The 16,244-nt window shown below is 40.7% G+C and overlaps 1 protein-coding gene across 7 annotated transcripts in view; it reads left to right on the forward strand.

Moving 5' to 3' along the window:
* The window catches only part of ZMIZ1 (zinc finger MIZ-type containing 1), a 307,342-nt gene that overhangs the window by 175,839 nt on the left and 115,259 nt on the right, over positions 1-16,244 (forward strand). For all 7 annotated transcript variants that reach the window (XM_055798721.1, XM_055798767.1, XM_055798747.1 and 4 more), the window contains one exon: positions 478-583. In XM_055798721.1, coding sequence (XP_055654696.1) covers positions 478-583 — 106 coding nt within the window. The remainder of the gene's footprint in view (positions 1-477; positions 584-16,244) is intronic.

Below are 16,244 nucleotides of genomic sequence, written 5' to 3' on the forward strand. Positions count from 1 at the left end.
TTGTTGAAATACAGCAGCTGTGACACTGATCACAGCATAGAACACTGCCCAGCAGCGTGGAGGGCATTTTAACCTGAAGGACCTGGGCCCAGCTCTTGGGAACAGGGCCAGGAACTGCTTGTAACACAGAGACAGAGACTTAGGGACTTCTCATCCTGGAGTCTCAAGTAGAGTAAATTGTATTCTGTACAATATTTGCATAATTTCTTCTGGAAAAGCTTTGTCTCTCCAACTTTCATAGAACTACCAGGCTTTTCTTCTGGCAAGTGGTCAAATAATTCGGTCACCAGAAGACTCCTGTTCAGTTTGTTGTGCTTGCACTGGAAACTACTGGAGAACAATGCCTCATAACGTTTTTGTGCTGTGGCTTTTGCAGCAGATTCAGTTGCCTAACATTGGCGCTGATAAGCAGGTCAATGTAACTGTGCGAAGAGCTCGAGTAACCCCTAATGAAGCTTTCTCTCTTTCCCTTTGCAGGTGGTTAGTCGAGTGGCAGCTCAGCAAGGATTTGACTTGGATCTTGGATACAGGCTACTGGCAGTATGCGCAGCCAACAGAGACAAATTCACTCCAAAATCAGCTGGTAGGAAAAGCCTTTTTTTTGTGTATTACTGATTCTTGGGTGGTCATATTCTGAATAAATGTGACGGTCTTGCATTGTTCAAAAAACAAAACCGAAACCGAACACTTATTTGGTGGTAATAGTGCTGCTGCTTTTAGCATTTCAGTGGCATGCTTTTCTGAGGATACATAACTTTGGAAATTCGTATTTTCTCCAGCTAGTGCTGTTTGTGGCCTTGTTTGATCTTATGGATGAAATGTTACTTCCAGAAGCATGGATGTTCAGTAATTTCATGGTGGGAATGAACACACTCAGGCCCCTCTGTCTTGGTAAACCATTGATTTTCTGTCATGTGTCAATCTCTAAATCTTTCACTCTCATTCTGCACTCCCTGATAAATCTATTGCCAAACTTTTATTCCTTGACTGCATATGTCTGTGCAAACAAGTGCCATGTTTTCTCATACATCTAGTCATTAGCTTTAGAATTTTGAGCTAAGAGTAGGTGGCAGTGCGATTGATACAGTATCATGTAGCCATTTTTTTCACTGTTTTACAGCAAAAATCTGTTACAGAGCTCTGATCAAATAGCAATATTTGATTGTGATGTATTGCCACTGCTTCTCTGTATAGTAAAAGTAGAAAATGCACTTCAGGGTCTTTTCTGCTTCTCACGTGTTTGATTTAACTGGAGCATTTAATTCTGATTCTCCTTTTCTTAGCTGATGAATGTCAACATAATGTGCACTGGCTTGGAAAACAGGAAGATAATTGTTCCCTTCCAAACTGAGCATGGATAACTTTTCTGCTCAGCACTAAACTGGTATGCAGTCCCCATTTTAGAACATCCGAAAAGGTTACCTTCTCCCAAAACATTAGTTTGTAGTCAACTGATTGGGTGTTAATATTTCTTTTCATGTTCAGTTTTTATCAGCCCCAAGCTTTACTCATGGCTACCTTCTGTCCTTAGTGCTCTAAATAGTTCCTGGTGCAAAAGCAGCTTTCACGTCAAGGCATATTCACTGGACTTAATGTTTTATTTTTTTGTGTGGAAAGGGATCATTAATTTTACTGAATGTCAAATTAGCTATCTTCCTGTCATCCAGGAAGATTGTGTATAAGCTAAAACATTCAGTTGACCAGCCACAATCTGCCTTTTTTTCTGAATTTCTAAGAAGTTTCTCCAAAAGTTAGCTATTGCATCTCTTCCTGATTTTTTTTTAAAACAAGCTTGTCAAAGGAGGATTTCCAGCTAAGACTGTATTAAGTGAGAGATTAAAACTTTATTTCCTTTGAAAATATACCTTTTAAAAATAGTCATACCCCCTCTTTCACCAGTTCTTCCTGAGGTGTGTGTCTGTCAGTGTGTTAGTGAAGGAGAGGTTGTGAGTCTTTGGATCTTGGCATGTTGTAGTCCTTGTCCTTTAGGGCTTAGGTGAGGGTTTTGAAAACCACTGGTCAGGTCAGTCGGTCATGTCCTAAAAAAGCTCCGTGTCGGTGTTTGATTTCAGCAAGTAATTCCTTCTTGAGAATATATGCTTTTTTTTTTTTTTTCCAACTCATTACCCTAGCAATCTGTAAAGATTTCAGTCTTTCCATTCTTAATTGATACGATGCTGGGAAAGCTGGTAATGGAATCATGTGCTTTTCTTTCAGTGTATTCTAAAAACCTTCTCAGTCCTTCGCTTTGCTTCCTGTTTCCCAGTTTGCATATACAACTAATTTGTTTCCAATGACCTTAAATATTTGGTTTCACAACTGCTTTAGTTTTAACCTGCATATAATTGTTTCGCCAGTTATTCCAGGGATTTCATCGTGCCCGTGTACATTATGGTTTTTAGTGCTCTTATTGTCTCTCTTGAATACTCATATTTTGGGACATACCATAACATATTTTGTGAAGTGTCACATATGGCCGCTACTGTAAGGATGTCACATTGACATACAGTCTGTGAGAGCTACATCATTGAAGAGGCATTGAAAGACTGAGAGGCTTCGATGTGAGGTCGTTTCAGACCATCCTGACTCTTTTGAAAGGGTTAATTTCCACATCTAAGTGCACTCACATTTTCTGATTTTTAAAGCAGCAGTGGCTCTATTCCCTCATTCAGTTTTTGTAAAAATGTTGCGATTGTCCTTTGCTTTTTTTGTAAACAGTGTGCATCATTGAAAGCTGCCTTTCATGATTTGCTGAATTTGTTGTCAAGGGTGCTTGCACGCTGTTTTGAGTAACTCTTTTTTTTTTTTCTGCTACATCTATTGAAAGACACCTTCAACACTTTTTCCAGTCACTTTCCTACAGAAGTCCCCGATGTAAATATCAAATGGCATTACGTTTAATGAATAAGCATTTGTTTTTCCCTTCCTCCAGGCTTAAGGGGAATTTTTGGATTCACAATGGTTTGAATTCATTCCTCCCAAGTATGAATTTAATGCTGCCAAAGGGATCACTCTGGAAATGTTTTTAATCCGTATTGTTTAGGGTCTGACATTCTGAAATGTAGGAAGAAAAGAACATTTTCTAATTAAAACACATTTGAGTAGGTGAACACTAGGGAGAATGTTTGCACCAAATCCTTCCAAGGGCCATCCACTATTAGTACCGCTTTACAGCTTAGGACAAGGCTCCACTGACTGTTGGTCCTGCAGGCTGGGATGCCAGACTGGCCTGCCAGTGGTGGCTGGCGGGCTTTGCAGCTCTGCTGTATGGAGCAGGTGGACCACCCCAGCCTGATGTCCCTCGGGTCTGCTGGTGTGCAGAGGCAGCCAAACCAGTGCAACCGGTAGTCCTGCTCCTGTTCTCCAGCAGTTCCCAGCCTGAGATTGCTCAGGGACCTCTGATGGCAGAAGAGCTTTTGCTGCTACGGCTTATTTTCTGTTTGGCTGGCTCTCTGCAGGGCCCCAGGAGAGTGAGGGTCCCCGAGGTAGTGCCCTGGTTCTCTGTTATCCCTGAGGAAAGAGGGCTGGAGCCTGAGGCGAGAGGGCAGAGCAGGCAGCTGCCAGACTGGCTCAGCTCTGTGGGAAGCCCACACCCGGGCTCATGCAAGTGGCCCCACGCTGTTCCATCCCCGTTGATTTAAGCCGTTTTGGTGGTAGCTCCCTGCTAAGCTGAAGAGGTTGAGGAGTGATTACAGGAGCTGCAGATGGCAGCTCAGAGTACGGGCAAGCATGGGGGGAAGCAGGGAGAGATGAGGTGCTGGAGCCAGGTGGGACAGCAACCTTCTCAGGTGGCACAGCCTCAGCTGGGGAGGAAGGCAGGGAAGAGACCTAGAGCTGTCAGCATCTTAGAATTTCCCATCCAGGACCATTTGGTGTTGCTGAGACGGTGTTTGACGTTGTGCTTTTTTGTCTTGTTTACTTGGCCATTGAGATTTTTAACAATTAGCTAATACAAATTGGTTTAGAGAACGCCTTGAGGGGAGACCTGTGTAGCATGAAAACTATTAAAAAAGTTGTCATGTGTGCTTTTAAATAGTAATGATGATTTAATGACTGTGCCTTTTGTCTCTGCTTTCTGGTGTCTCTACCTGAAATAATAGCTGTGCCTCCTTTTATTCTTCTAGCCCAAGCTGCTGCATCTGGGCTGCTGCCTCAGTAGGAGGTCAAATACAGCACTTCCGACCCTGAAGACAAATGACAAAGCCTTTAAAAATATATGTCTCTCTTTTGGTGATAGCTGCTCCCCAAACCTTCCATGACAAGTTCCTTTGCTTTGTTGTGACACCTACAGGGAATGGCCCAGCAGGTTAGCTCTGCTCATTTGCTTTCAAACTGCAGCAACCTCCGTCTCTCTTAGTATTTGAGTGCATGGGTGTTTGCGTATTCCAGTTTTTCTTCCTTAAGCCTGAAGAAGACCTCTTTCTGAGTCGTGCTTGCTTGGACCTTTGCTGAGCATGATATCTGCTTCTTTTGTCCTTACTGTAGAAGATTTTTAAGTGATTTGGTACCTTTATTTTAAGGTCTTCTATTGAAGTGAAGCAGAGCTCACCGATCAGTGTGTTTCAGGTTAAAAAAAAAAAAAAAAAGAAAGAAAGAAAACAAAAGAAAAGGAATAATTTTCTGTTCTGAAATATTTTTTTAAAAAAAATACTTTATGGAGCTACTGGACTTCGTTGCTCTTGTAGCTACATTTGCTTTTGTCAGGAGGCCAAGCTGAGGCCAGACAAGGGGACGACAGGATGAGATCATACAGGGAGCTTTGTCAGAAAAGGACAGTGCTCAGTATCTCTGCACAGAGAGAGGGAAGGAGCCTGAGGGCAGGACTGGGGGGGGGGGGGGGGGGAGGGGAAAGGTACTTTAGCAATCACCGAGAAGCTACAGCAAACAAATGCTGTGATAGCTTGGATGGGCAGATAAGTGTTAGATGTTTGATAGCAGAGATAGCAGCCTCTTTTTGATACTGCTTTGTTTTCAGTCCTCTAGGCTCTGCCTGGTGTGCTTTTGATTTTACTTTTCAAGAGCTGTATTACTTCATAATCTGTATTTTATATGAAGCATAAACTAAAAATTTATTATATTTGAGGGTTTTACATGTTTTATTTATTTAGCTTTGATCATTGTAATGTAACTTTAAAATAATAGGGCTGTTCTAAGTGGATATGATACCAAAGCTGTGAATAAATTGGACCCCGGGTTAATGAAGGTATTTGCAGTGAGAGTACTGGCAAATGGTGGTGGTAAAACATAACTGGACAAGATACTGAGACCTAAGGTATGTCCTGATCAGAGTGTATCAACTAACATGTTTTACTGCCTTGTTTCAAAGCAACAGTATGGATTGGGCAAAGTGTATTTTGGTGTATTACCAAATCAAGCTTACAGAAATGACAGAAAAGTAGAGAAAAAATGAGGCTGCAGTATGAATAAGGAAAAGGTAGAAAGTATAACCTCTAGATTATGGGGACCATAAGGCTAGATGAACACTTTGCCTAAGTTTCCAATACTAATACTCATATTATCTGTGGAGACAAGGCAAAGCGAGGCAGCTAAAAGGATTACAAGTATAGAATGGAAATTACTACAGCCAAGGCTGATGGCATCCCTCCAGCTTGAAGGTACCAAATGATTGACGTGCCTGCATTTGGAAAGAAATAGCATATGAATTGTCAGTCTCATGCCTCACACCGAAGATTTTCAGCAAATCAGTCAAGTCAAAATGGTCTCATATGACTGGAGAAGAAATACAAAAGCTGTACCTGTACTTAGGAAAGTGGCTGATAAGAAGAATGAGTAGTCAGCTTTGAGAGCAGAGCAGAAGAGCTTGGCTTGGTTTGTTCATGAAATGAAAGCTGAGCAGAGTTATGAAATGCATGTAAATACTAACAAATAACTTAAAACAAGAAGAGCAATGAAGCTACAGGACAGCGTTGGCACAAAAACATACAGGTGTAAATTGAATACATTATTGGAATAAAGGGGGAATTCTGAACTATTAGGCAGTTGCATTTGGAAGAGGTTTTCAGTTAGAGTGACAGCAGGGAGGGAGGGAGCAGAGGAAAGGAAAATGGAAAAATCAAGACTGCCCTTTTAAAGATAAAACTCGGTAAACATATTGAACTGACCATATAATGTGGTTCTTGATGTAGTTGGAAGCTGGTTAAGAACTTTCTATCTGTGTAGTCTGAAATTCTTGCTACATTTCCACGCAGCTGTCTGATCCATTGGTGCTTAATGTCCTAAAACCGTCCACTTGACACTCTTCATTAAAATAAAGGTATCATTTCCTTTCAGCTGTTACCTTCTGAAACAGCTTTTGATACAGAAAACTGACTACATTTCAGGTGATCTTCTAGGTTCACTTCCCAGCTCTTCACACAGACTCTCACTGTCTTGGCTGCTTTGCTCTCTGTTTTGTAGTGTTATGTATTTGAAGCAAGGATAATAATACACCTTCTGTCTCGCTTTTATTTGTTTACTCAGAACAGAACTCTAATAAAAGATCTGCAGTTTGCTGTATCTTTAGCCTCTGTCAGGTGGGCTTGGCATGCAGCAGACTTGTCAGGAGTCAGTTCTCAAACGTCTCGATGGAGCATCTGAAGAACCCACAGAATGAAAGATGCTCTTCCCCACTGGGCCTTACTTGATCAAGCTGTTCTTGTTCCCTTCCTCTGAGGTGTCTGCTACTTGATGCATTTATTTGGTCTTCCTTCTACTCTTGGAAGAAACACATTCATACTTATGTCAGACTTTTATCCTTGGGTTGGCAATTCCTCTTCATTTTAGTGTGAATTTTAGGGCCTCATGACATATCTGTGTAGATAGATATTATTTTGCTGGAATGGAAATTCACTTCCTTCTTGGCATTCACTGCTCTGTTGTGCACTGGAACACCAATGTTTATAACGGAGGTCGCATGGCTGAGATGCTGCCGCCTCTTTATTTTGGTTAGTCAAAATATGAGGTGGTTTATCTGGCCTGCTCTTTTTGACATTTGACAGGTCCTTGTTACCGTAGTACCAGTTGTGACTTTGAGAGATGTAGCAGTAAAAGTCAGTTGCCAGGTTGGAACATTTTTGCACTAATGCCTTTCCTGTAGCACTTAGGAAAACTGCAGAGACTCAACTATAGCAACGAGCCAGCTCTGCTGTTTTCCTAGTCTGTGCCTTAGATTTTCACGAGGCTGGTAGTTACCTGAATGCTCACTTTGCTGTTGATTTGAAGTGTGTAGAGAATTAGTTCATCATGTGATTGATTCCTGGACAGTATATTTTCCTAGTGTGCGCAACACACTTTCACTTGGACTGGAACTGGCATTCTCCAGAGAAGATTTCTGTTGATTTCTATCACTGTTTTCTGTCTTCTGCTTCAGGGATCCCATATGTGCTGAGAGCAACTGAAAATATGGTGATAGAGACAGACTAGGGCTTAGTCTTAGTGTGAATTTAGATGTTTTATTTTCTGTTGTTGTTTTGAGTAACATATCTGTCCCTCTGAACATGAGGTAAGTCACAAATGGAAAGTAAGAAGGGAGGCAGCTGTGAAAACATACATATATTCATGGAGAGAAGAAAGCAAACTCTTCCGAATGGCATTTGCCCTTTACAAGTTACCTTTTCTCAGCTTACAGCATGCAGTCCTGAACGTGTTCTCTTTTGAGCTGCAGTGCGTCCAAATGTACCTCACTGCCAGTGCTCTTTTATCAACCTGTGTGTCTTGGAGGCATTCAAAGAAATTCATGAGGAGTCCAGCGATGAGAACAGTAACATAGCACTTCCACGGGGGTTGGTAGCATTTTTGCTGCTGGAGGGCTGAACAACCGAAAGCATGAACTGTGCAAACAGACCAGATCATCAAGCTCCAGGACAGCAAATTCGTTTCCTAAATACAATTGGGATTCCACTGGTCAAAATTTCAAAACCATTCCCAATTTCTGCAGGTTTGTCTGCAGCATGTAGCTAGCCTGTTAAGACAAGTTCTTGCTCTGAATACTCCGGAGATGACACTCTGTGAAACATGTTGCTTACTAGACAAGATGTCATATGTAGTATTTCTCTTTAAAAAGAGAGATTTCTATACAGAGGAGTCCTACTGAATAAGTGTTTTAGTGTTTCATCTTTTCTAACGCTCATGTTCAAGTATACCTGCTAAAGTATGCTGATAGCAAGGTATTTACATAAGTGCTATGTGTATAATACATTATTTAAATACATTATTTAAATTTCAGTTAAAGAATAATCAAAGAATCATCAGGATTCGTCATCATAGATTGTTCTAATTTGTATTAGTCTGTGTCTCTTCATGAGAGGGAATTCAAGGATAAAGATCACAGAATAACAGAAAATTGATTTGAAGAGTGCTCTTAAGTAATATATTCCCAAAACAAATGCAGTATTGTTCCTTATAACGTGTGCTATTTTTCTGAGAAGTTCAGTAGAGGTTAGTATGTTCATGTTTGATAAGGCTCCTATATAATTTCCATTTTGTGGATTCTTTTTGTCTCAACTTACTTAAGTTTCAATAACATGTGAGGGAAAAAACCACCTGATTGGCTTTCCTCCACAGGTTTTCTGGATGCCGAGGTAAATACTCCCTTTTTATTTTTTTTATAATCTGATTATAACTGCAAGGCTATTTGTGTCTCGTTGTGAACTTTCATGAATATCCTAATAAATCCATACTTTATTTATTTATTCCTGACAGATCTGTATATGTTAAATCATACTTTGTAGCAGTTACCAATAACACCTGACTTGAGGAATAAGTGGAATAAATAAGATTTCATTAACAAACAAAAAAAGTCATGAAGGTTGGTAGCTTCATAATAATAAAACCTAAATAGTGTGAATCAAAAACTAGAAACTGGGGAAGACAAAACCATAACTCTAGATGCCATGTCCTCCCCTTCCTCCTTCTTTCCCTAGATTTACATGTTGAGCACGATGCCGTATATTATGGGATATCCTTTCCATCGGTCAGGGTCAGCTGTCCTGGCTGTGTCCCCGCCTGACTTCTTGTGCCCCCCAGCCCACTCACTGGTGGGGCAGTGAGGGGAGTAGAAAAGGTCTTGGCTCCCTGTGAGCACTGCTCAGCAACAATGAAAACACCCCTGTGTTGTCAACCCTGTTTTGAGCACAAATCCAAAACATAGCCCCATACTAGCTAGCGTGAAGAAAATTAACTGTATCCCAGCCAAAAGCAGCCCAGAAACTGACGTACTTTTGACTCTTACTTTTGTAACTTAAACCAGGCTTTTAGGAAAGTCTGGATGTGAAGTCCAAAACGGGTCTATGGTGGTGAATGTGTCTCTGCTCCTGTAAGATGTAAGATGTAGTTGATGTTGGGGCTGGGGCTTGTAGATAGCATTTTGTAATGCACTGGAAAGAAAAAATTATCAAGCATCAAGATGCGTGGGTATTCTGCAGTCCTCAGAAAATCTCTTTGGCTCTTTTATCTGTCTGTATAATAGATACCTCAGTTGTACCTATGCTTTGTTGTTGTGAATTTGTATTTATTGCATGTGCTGTTGCAAAGAACCAGTGGTTTTCTGTTTTGTATGAACTGAGTATCTGCTTTACTTCAGAGATTTGCTCTCAGCAAAACTTGCAGTAGTAGCATTTCATACAGAAAGTTAGCTTCTATGAAAGATGTGATCAAACTTAATGGTTAAATGCAATCTCCTTCGATATATTCCTTATTTTTTTGAGGAATGTCTACATTTAAAGTATGTTGGCGTTACTAATTTTAATGGACAGAACAAGTTACAGATTTTTAAATTGTGCCTGCCTGTGCTGTCGTTTCCCAAAGCCCTGTTTAGGGCTCTGTAGGTCTGAACCTGCAGCTACAGACACCGATCCCTAGTTTCAGTTTCACAGACTGGTTTAAAATGAGCATCTTCTAAAGCAAGCTCTCACAGGAAACATAAATTTAAACATTTTTAAATGCAAATATTACTGACTGGGCTTTGAACTCAACAATAGAAAGCTGAACAAGGGCTGCTCCTGAGGAGATAAATTGAACACTGAACATCTGCGTACAAAGCAGGGTATTTGTTTCTTGTCTGATAGTCTCCCCTATGATTGTCTGGTCAGACCCAGGTGACATTAATCTTGCTCACTCTGGAAGATACTGTCTTTCCATCATAGAAGAAAAACAAATGAAATTACTTAGTGTATTTACTACAGAAGCAATTTCAATTAAGGCAAAGAACCAGAGAGGCCTCTAGGTTCTCAGTGTGAAAAATGACTCACTGCTGGTCTAAAATGAGATTGGGAGATGTAAATTGTTGGAAATTTATAACAGTTGCCATCTCCCACTGGGAATGTTGGAGTGGTCCTAGTGGTCCTTGAAAAGCCAGGTGCCATTGGAAGCAGTAAGGGGGTTTTGCTTTAGAGATGTTCTTGTATTACAGCTAAATGTGTGTGTTTGAAATAATTAGCTCTAACTACAGTAACTGTGACTTGACCACAGGAAAAGCAACAAGGTACTGGAGTTGTGTCACTGTTGTGCTGTCTTGAGAGTGAAAGCAAAGACTTCAGGAAGATTTTTGTTAGAACCAAAACTGTGTAAACCTTCTTTCTCTGTTCTGTTACAAGATTTAGCATGCTTTACAGGACAGTAAATGGTTTTTAAACTGTGATTTGAAATTTTACTTGATTTAGCTAAATACAACTGATACCTAGGATGAGCATCACTGTGAGCTGGAGAAGGGCTAGACTGACATTGTGGTCTAGCAGCTGTCAGAATGGAAGAAAGAAAACATGTTCTTCCAAAAGAGAGGGATTCTTTTTTTCTTCTTTCTGTGTGTGGAAAAAATAATAGGTAAAGACAAAGTCTTTGGTTGGAGCAAATTCTGTGTTCGTTTAATCATTCCAGCCAGTTATCGCTCCCAACTTGCAGTGACAAAGAAGGCAGAAGCTCCTCTGCCCAGGCAGTGGCAGGCACAGTATGATGGCTGCCACCTATGCAGTTCCTGCCTCGGTGCCACTCTTGGTTATATCAAAACAGTTGTGCAAAGCTGCGTGCTTCGTATTTTAGAGTCTTGATAGAGGGGTGGAAAGAAGTGGTGTGTTGCCTGTTTTGTGTAAGTGGGATCAACCCCCTCCACAGAATCATCCGGTGCCTCCCAAGGGACAGAGAGCTGTGACAAGAAACAGGAAAAATGTCTGAAAGCCAAGTCCTTAAGCCTGTGACACAAAGTTTGGTGGATCATCAAACAAACCACTGCTGGAGGCTCAATGGTCTCCTGTAGTTACTGATTACGATGCCTCTGACACACACCAACATTCAAACAGTCCAAACGGAGTGAATGCGTTTCTATATGAGACCCCAAACCACATGTCAGGGCAAAGAAGCCAGCTGAGCGGAGTTCAGCAGCCAGTCTTCCTGCGGAGTCCTGGCTGGGAGCTAGGCTTCAAACAGACCTCAGTCCCTGTGAGGGACAGCAGAGTGGGTTTCAGCATCCCTTTAGAACAGCTACATAGGCAGAACGTTTCAGCATTTTACTTTTTTGTTGTTGCTGATCATAATGTCTGGCATAGCAAACAGTGAAGGTGATGTTAGAAAAACAGAGGGGAAATCTGAAGTGCTGTGTCTGGAACAGTCCCTTGAGTTCAGTCAGCTCTACAGACTGCCTGGCTTCTGCAGTTGAAAGTATGTTCTGTGTTCCTCGTGTTTTCTCGATCTGGTAGAATTCACATCTTCGTACATCAGTGACAAATGTATGCTTTCAGTCAAAAAGAGTGGAAGAGCCAGAGTCTCCAGCTCAAGGGAGTTCTGTTTTCAGTCAAGGGAGGATGGGAAATATACTGGCCCCATACTGAATTACATCCTAACTGGTCAATCAGATAATCTTAAACTCTATAGAAGGATGATGGTGACCTCTAAGGATAGCCTTCAAAAAGTTAACACTGATACATGGGTGACAGTCTTTGCATGATACAAATCATTCTGGAGGGCAATATTATAGAGAAGCAAATAAAACTAAACTGAGGATCTGGAAGGAATATGAGCATATATATGCATCTGTTGTGAATTAAATATATTTGGACTGAGGCTTGAAAACATACTGGAAACTTGGAATAGTCAGATAGTAATTGCATACCTTGCCCCATGAAAGGACACCATTTATTCTGCAGGTGCCATTTAGTCTACAAAGGCAGAAAAAAAAAAAGCATGTAAAGGATCATTGTTCTATTGTTGTTTTTATTTGCATAGGTGATGTCTTTATCTGCCTTTCATCTCTCCATCCAAAACTCTTTACTTATCGTGAGGTCAATAAAGCTATAAAGGTCACAGAGAGATTGAAAATATACAACTCTGCTTGAGAAAGCTCATGTATGCAGAAATAGCTTTCTTCTATAGCCATGTTGGAATTATTTTTTAAGGTTCAATGTCTAGAAGCATTGTTTGTTAGTAATGCCTTTTCTGAACTCTTAACGTCTGCCCTTCTCTGGTGAGAAACCCTTGATTGCTGGCTGCACGGGAGGGTGAGAAATTGTAGATTCAGTGTTTTCAGTGTGCCCAGACCAAACATCTGTCCTGCACATTAAACAGTGTCCATTCTTTTGGCAGTTGTTTGGAAGTTTTTAAAGCAGTAAAAGAATAGAGATGACAGAGTTGAAATAGGTCTGTGCCTTTTCCTGATGCAGCAAAAAGATACGGAGCAAAGAAGGGAGAGGTCACAATATGGGAGCAGAGGAAAAGGACAGCGTATGCCTGCTCTGCCTGCAAAGCTGGCAAATTCTAGACAGATGAGTTAGTGTCGGAGAGCCTGAGCCTTAGGGTAAAAAGAGAAATTTCAGGATGAAAGATCTAGATGTGTCCGGGGAAACCCAACGATAGGGTCATGCAAAATCCAAAGTAATGGGAATGGGATAATGAAGGTTTATGAGATCTGCAGGTAATAATGTGGCTCTCATTATAGCCTGTGCAAGTTAATAAGCAAATAATACCCCCATAACTAAAATTACTAGCTAAATTATTTTTTTCCTACGTCTCCTTCAACCCCAATACATCAACCTATCTTAACAAACTAAATGGCTTTGAAAGAATTGTATTAGTTTTGTCACTTATTGCTTTAATAATCCAACCTGGTATCATCTTATTCTGTTCTTGTGTCTCCAGATGCACTCATGAAGTAGATGGATAGGTTATTTCTTTATATCATCAGCTTTCTTTTCAGTGTAACTTGAGGCTGGACCTTTTTAAACTGTTTTCCTGTGTTCTTTTGAAAGCAGAATGTTAGGTATGTGCCAACAGGTTTTGAGTAAATGAAGGACCAGCCATATCACTACATGCACACAGTTGTAAGGGATTTCTGAAAAATCACAGAATCAATGGGATTTCTGACGGATATCTTTCAAAGACCTGTTGGTGTTTTACTTGGTGTATTTACCAGTGTAATTAGTGCAAACTGCATAACAAACCCTGTGCTGTTGCAGTTGCTGGGCACAGCTCAGGCACCTGACAGCGGTTCTGTTAGCGGTGCACCCAGTGCAGGGCAGTTGTCCCATGCTCTGTTGCAGCATCTTGGTGCCACAGGCTTAGGGAACCCCGCAGTGAGCTGTGTAGGTGAGGATTGTGATAGACAGCAGAGTCTTAATAAGTACTCTTTGGGGTTCCTTGTTTATGTTGACTATGTTGAGTCTTTCTGTAGTGTTTTTCCATAGCAAACACACTTCTTGGTTTTCATTGTATTTTCCTCTTTCCTCTCCCCCCTCCAGTGCGGTATCCTTCCAAATCCACCTTTACTGGTAGCCCTGCAGTTAATAATGGCTGTGACGTATTCCAGGTTTTAAAAGGCCATAAACGCAGAATGGGCTGAAGTATTGGAGTTAAAAGGCTTGTTCAAGATGCTATCTCTGTGCTGAATACAATTGCATGGGCATGTTAAAAGACATCAGATTTTCCTCTAGAGGTGTTTAGCAGAACAGCCTGGCAGGAGTTGGAGCTTTGATCTGGCTGCTTTGTTCTGGTGTGTGTGCTATGGAGGCACCTAGCTGTCTCTTGACCTCTGGGACTTGAACTGTTTTTTCTGTTGTCTGGATGAGTGGTGTTCATGTTCTCAGCATTCTTCATGCAGTTTTCTTTTTTTAGTTATTTTTTTAAATTTAATTCTGTATTATTTAGTGTTTGTTTTTACGCAGCCTTAACATATCTCATGTATTGGGACTTGAAGCCATCATTCAAATGAACAATAAGGCATTTACAGCAGGCTCCTCCACACTGCAAGAACTAATAGTGAAAAAGGATTAATGTATAAATTAATTTCTCTATGAAGTAGCTGCTTACTCAGGCACTTCCATTTATAGGATGTGGAGCAGAACTTTTTATTCTTTACATACAGAAATGGAAAAGATTTTCTGTCTTTAAAAAAACACAATTGGACTTACAAAAGGAAAGACTGGGCTACCCAACTTACAGTATGAGTGAAATATCTCTCCCCTCTCATCATTCTTCAATCATGACATTGTCATCATTCAGGAAAGCACTTAGGTCTGTGCTTATTTTTTGAGACATGCTTAGCTTCTTTTCGCATGTTTGAGCGAAGATGAGTTGTTTAAGTGCATTCCTGAATCAGAACCTTAGCACTAATCCTTCAGTCACTGCAAAGAATAAATGAGGGGCAAAGACAAAGGGCCAAATTAAAATCAACGAGATTCTATTCAGATGGGCTCTGCTTCAGCAAGCACATATCTAATTATAAGCACACAAGTAGGCTCACTGACGTCAAAGTTAATTAAACTGCTTAAATTTAGGCACATGCTTAAATTCTTTGCTGAATCAGTATTTTTGAGCCAACAAATAATAGGACAGTATTGCTGGTCCAAAGCATGATTTTGTGGATGGGGAGGAGTTTAAACTCCCCCTTTCTTCCATCAGTTCTTCTGAGGTCTGCCTGCTGGCATTTTATTTGAGTCACAATGGTGAAGGCATGTGTTAATATGTTAAAGTTTCTTAAAGAGTGTTTGCTAACAATACTTCAAACATTGCAGTTGGGTCTGTGATACTCTTAAGGCACCCTTCCTCTGTGCAGTATGCTATGCTGTGTGGCAGGACCGTGCCTGATCCAGTAATCTTTTTCAATTTCATTTTTCCTGATGCCACTCTTACAAAATGAATCCCTTTGTCCAGTCTCTGAAAGCCAAATTATTAACTTACTGTCATAACAAAAATAGAAATCAAGAAAGCATGCAGACAGAAGTGTTATATGAAGAACATGTGTCATAGGGAAGAAGGTTTGATTCCTTTGGTTTCATGTGCTATTTTAATTTATGATGTCCTAAATAACTAACCTAAATAAATAACATAATTTGTTGGCCTTGAATCATTAAGGGTCTAGTAAGAATTTCCCCTGTAGGAATGCAAAAGACAATATGATACTTCTTACACTGAAAACACACATATGGGAATTCCAGCCATGTTTCATAAATGAGCTGGTGGGGCTGGCTGTGAGCTTTTAACTATGCTCCCTGCCTCAATAACACAGTAAAGTTGCCCTGATGTACTAGCAAGGGATTAATCAGGGAGGTGCACTGCAAAAGATCAGGTTTCTTCCACTTGGTAAAACTCATGCCATGGGGACTTTGGGGCTGCAAAGGAAGTTAATAAAGTTATCAACGGCAGTAAGTTCAAAAAAGAAAAGCAAGTAAGAGAGCTAAATAAATCTAGACTTGTGTTTTAAAAGGTACTCAACATTTTGTGCATGCATATGTTATCTACTGATCACTATTTCCTGGTAGTTGCTCAAGTCTAAAGCTTACAACTTAATCATCTTGCTTTAGATACCAGAAAATTACATGTATTCATATCTTTGTGGTTTCAGTAAATAAATAAATAAATGGAATGCCTTCCCTCGTGATGACTTCTGCATCAGTTTCACCAGTAGCTTTTGCTTTTGGAAAAGCGCTCAGTTACCAGTGCAGGCTGCCTTGATGGAGAACGGGTAACCTTGTAGTCAGTATTTGTCTGTGTCGTGTAATTTATTTCATGCCAATTATAGTCACAGTCTGGCGAGCATGGTCTAACAGGTGGCTTGGAAGTCAATTCAGAGCTTCAGTTTGACTTGGTTCCCTTTGCTAGGTAAGGAGAGAGGGAACACTTGTTTGAACAGTGGATGAGAGACCATTCTCTAACGAGAGGGATGGGCTACTGTCAGTGACAAAGCAGCAGCTTTCCTCTCCTGGGTGTCTCCCACGTTATCCTCCTCTCTCCTGTAGCAGCTCCAGGTCGAAAGTATAACCTGT

The sequence above is a fragment of the Falco peregrinus genome, chromosome 1 (genome assembly GCF_023634155.1).
Source record: "Falco peregrinus isolate bFalPer1 chromosome 1, bFalPer1.pri, whole genome shotgun sequence".
In the NCBI taxonomy this organism is placed as follows: Eukaryota; Metazoa; Chordata; class Aves; order Falconiformes; family Falconidae; genus Falco; species Falco peregrinus.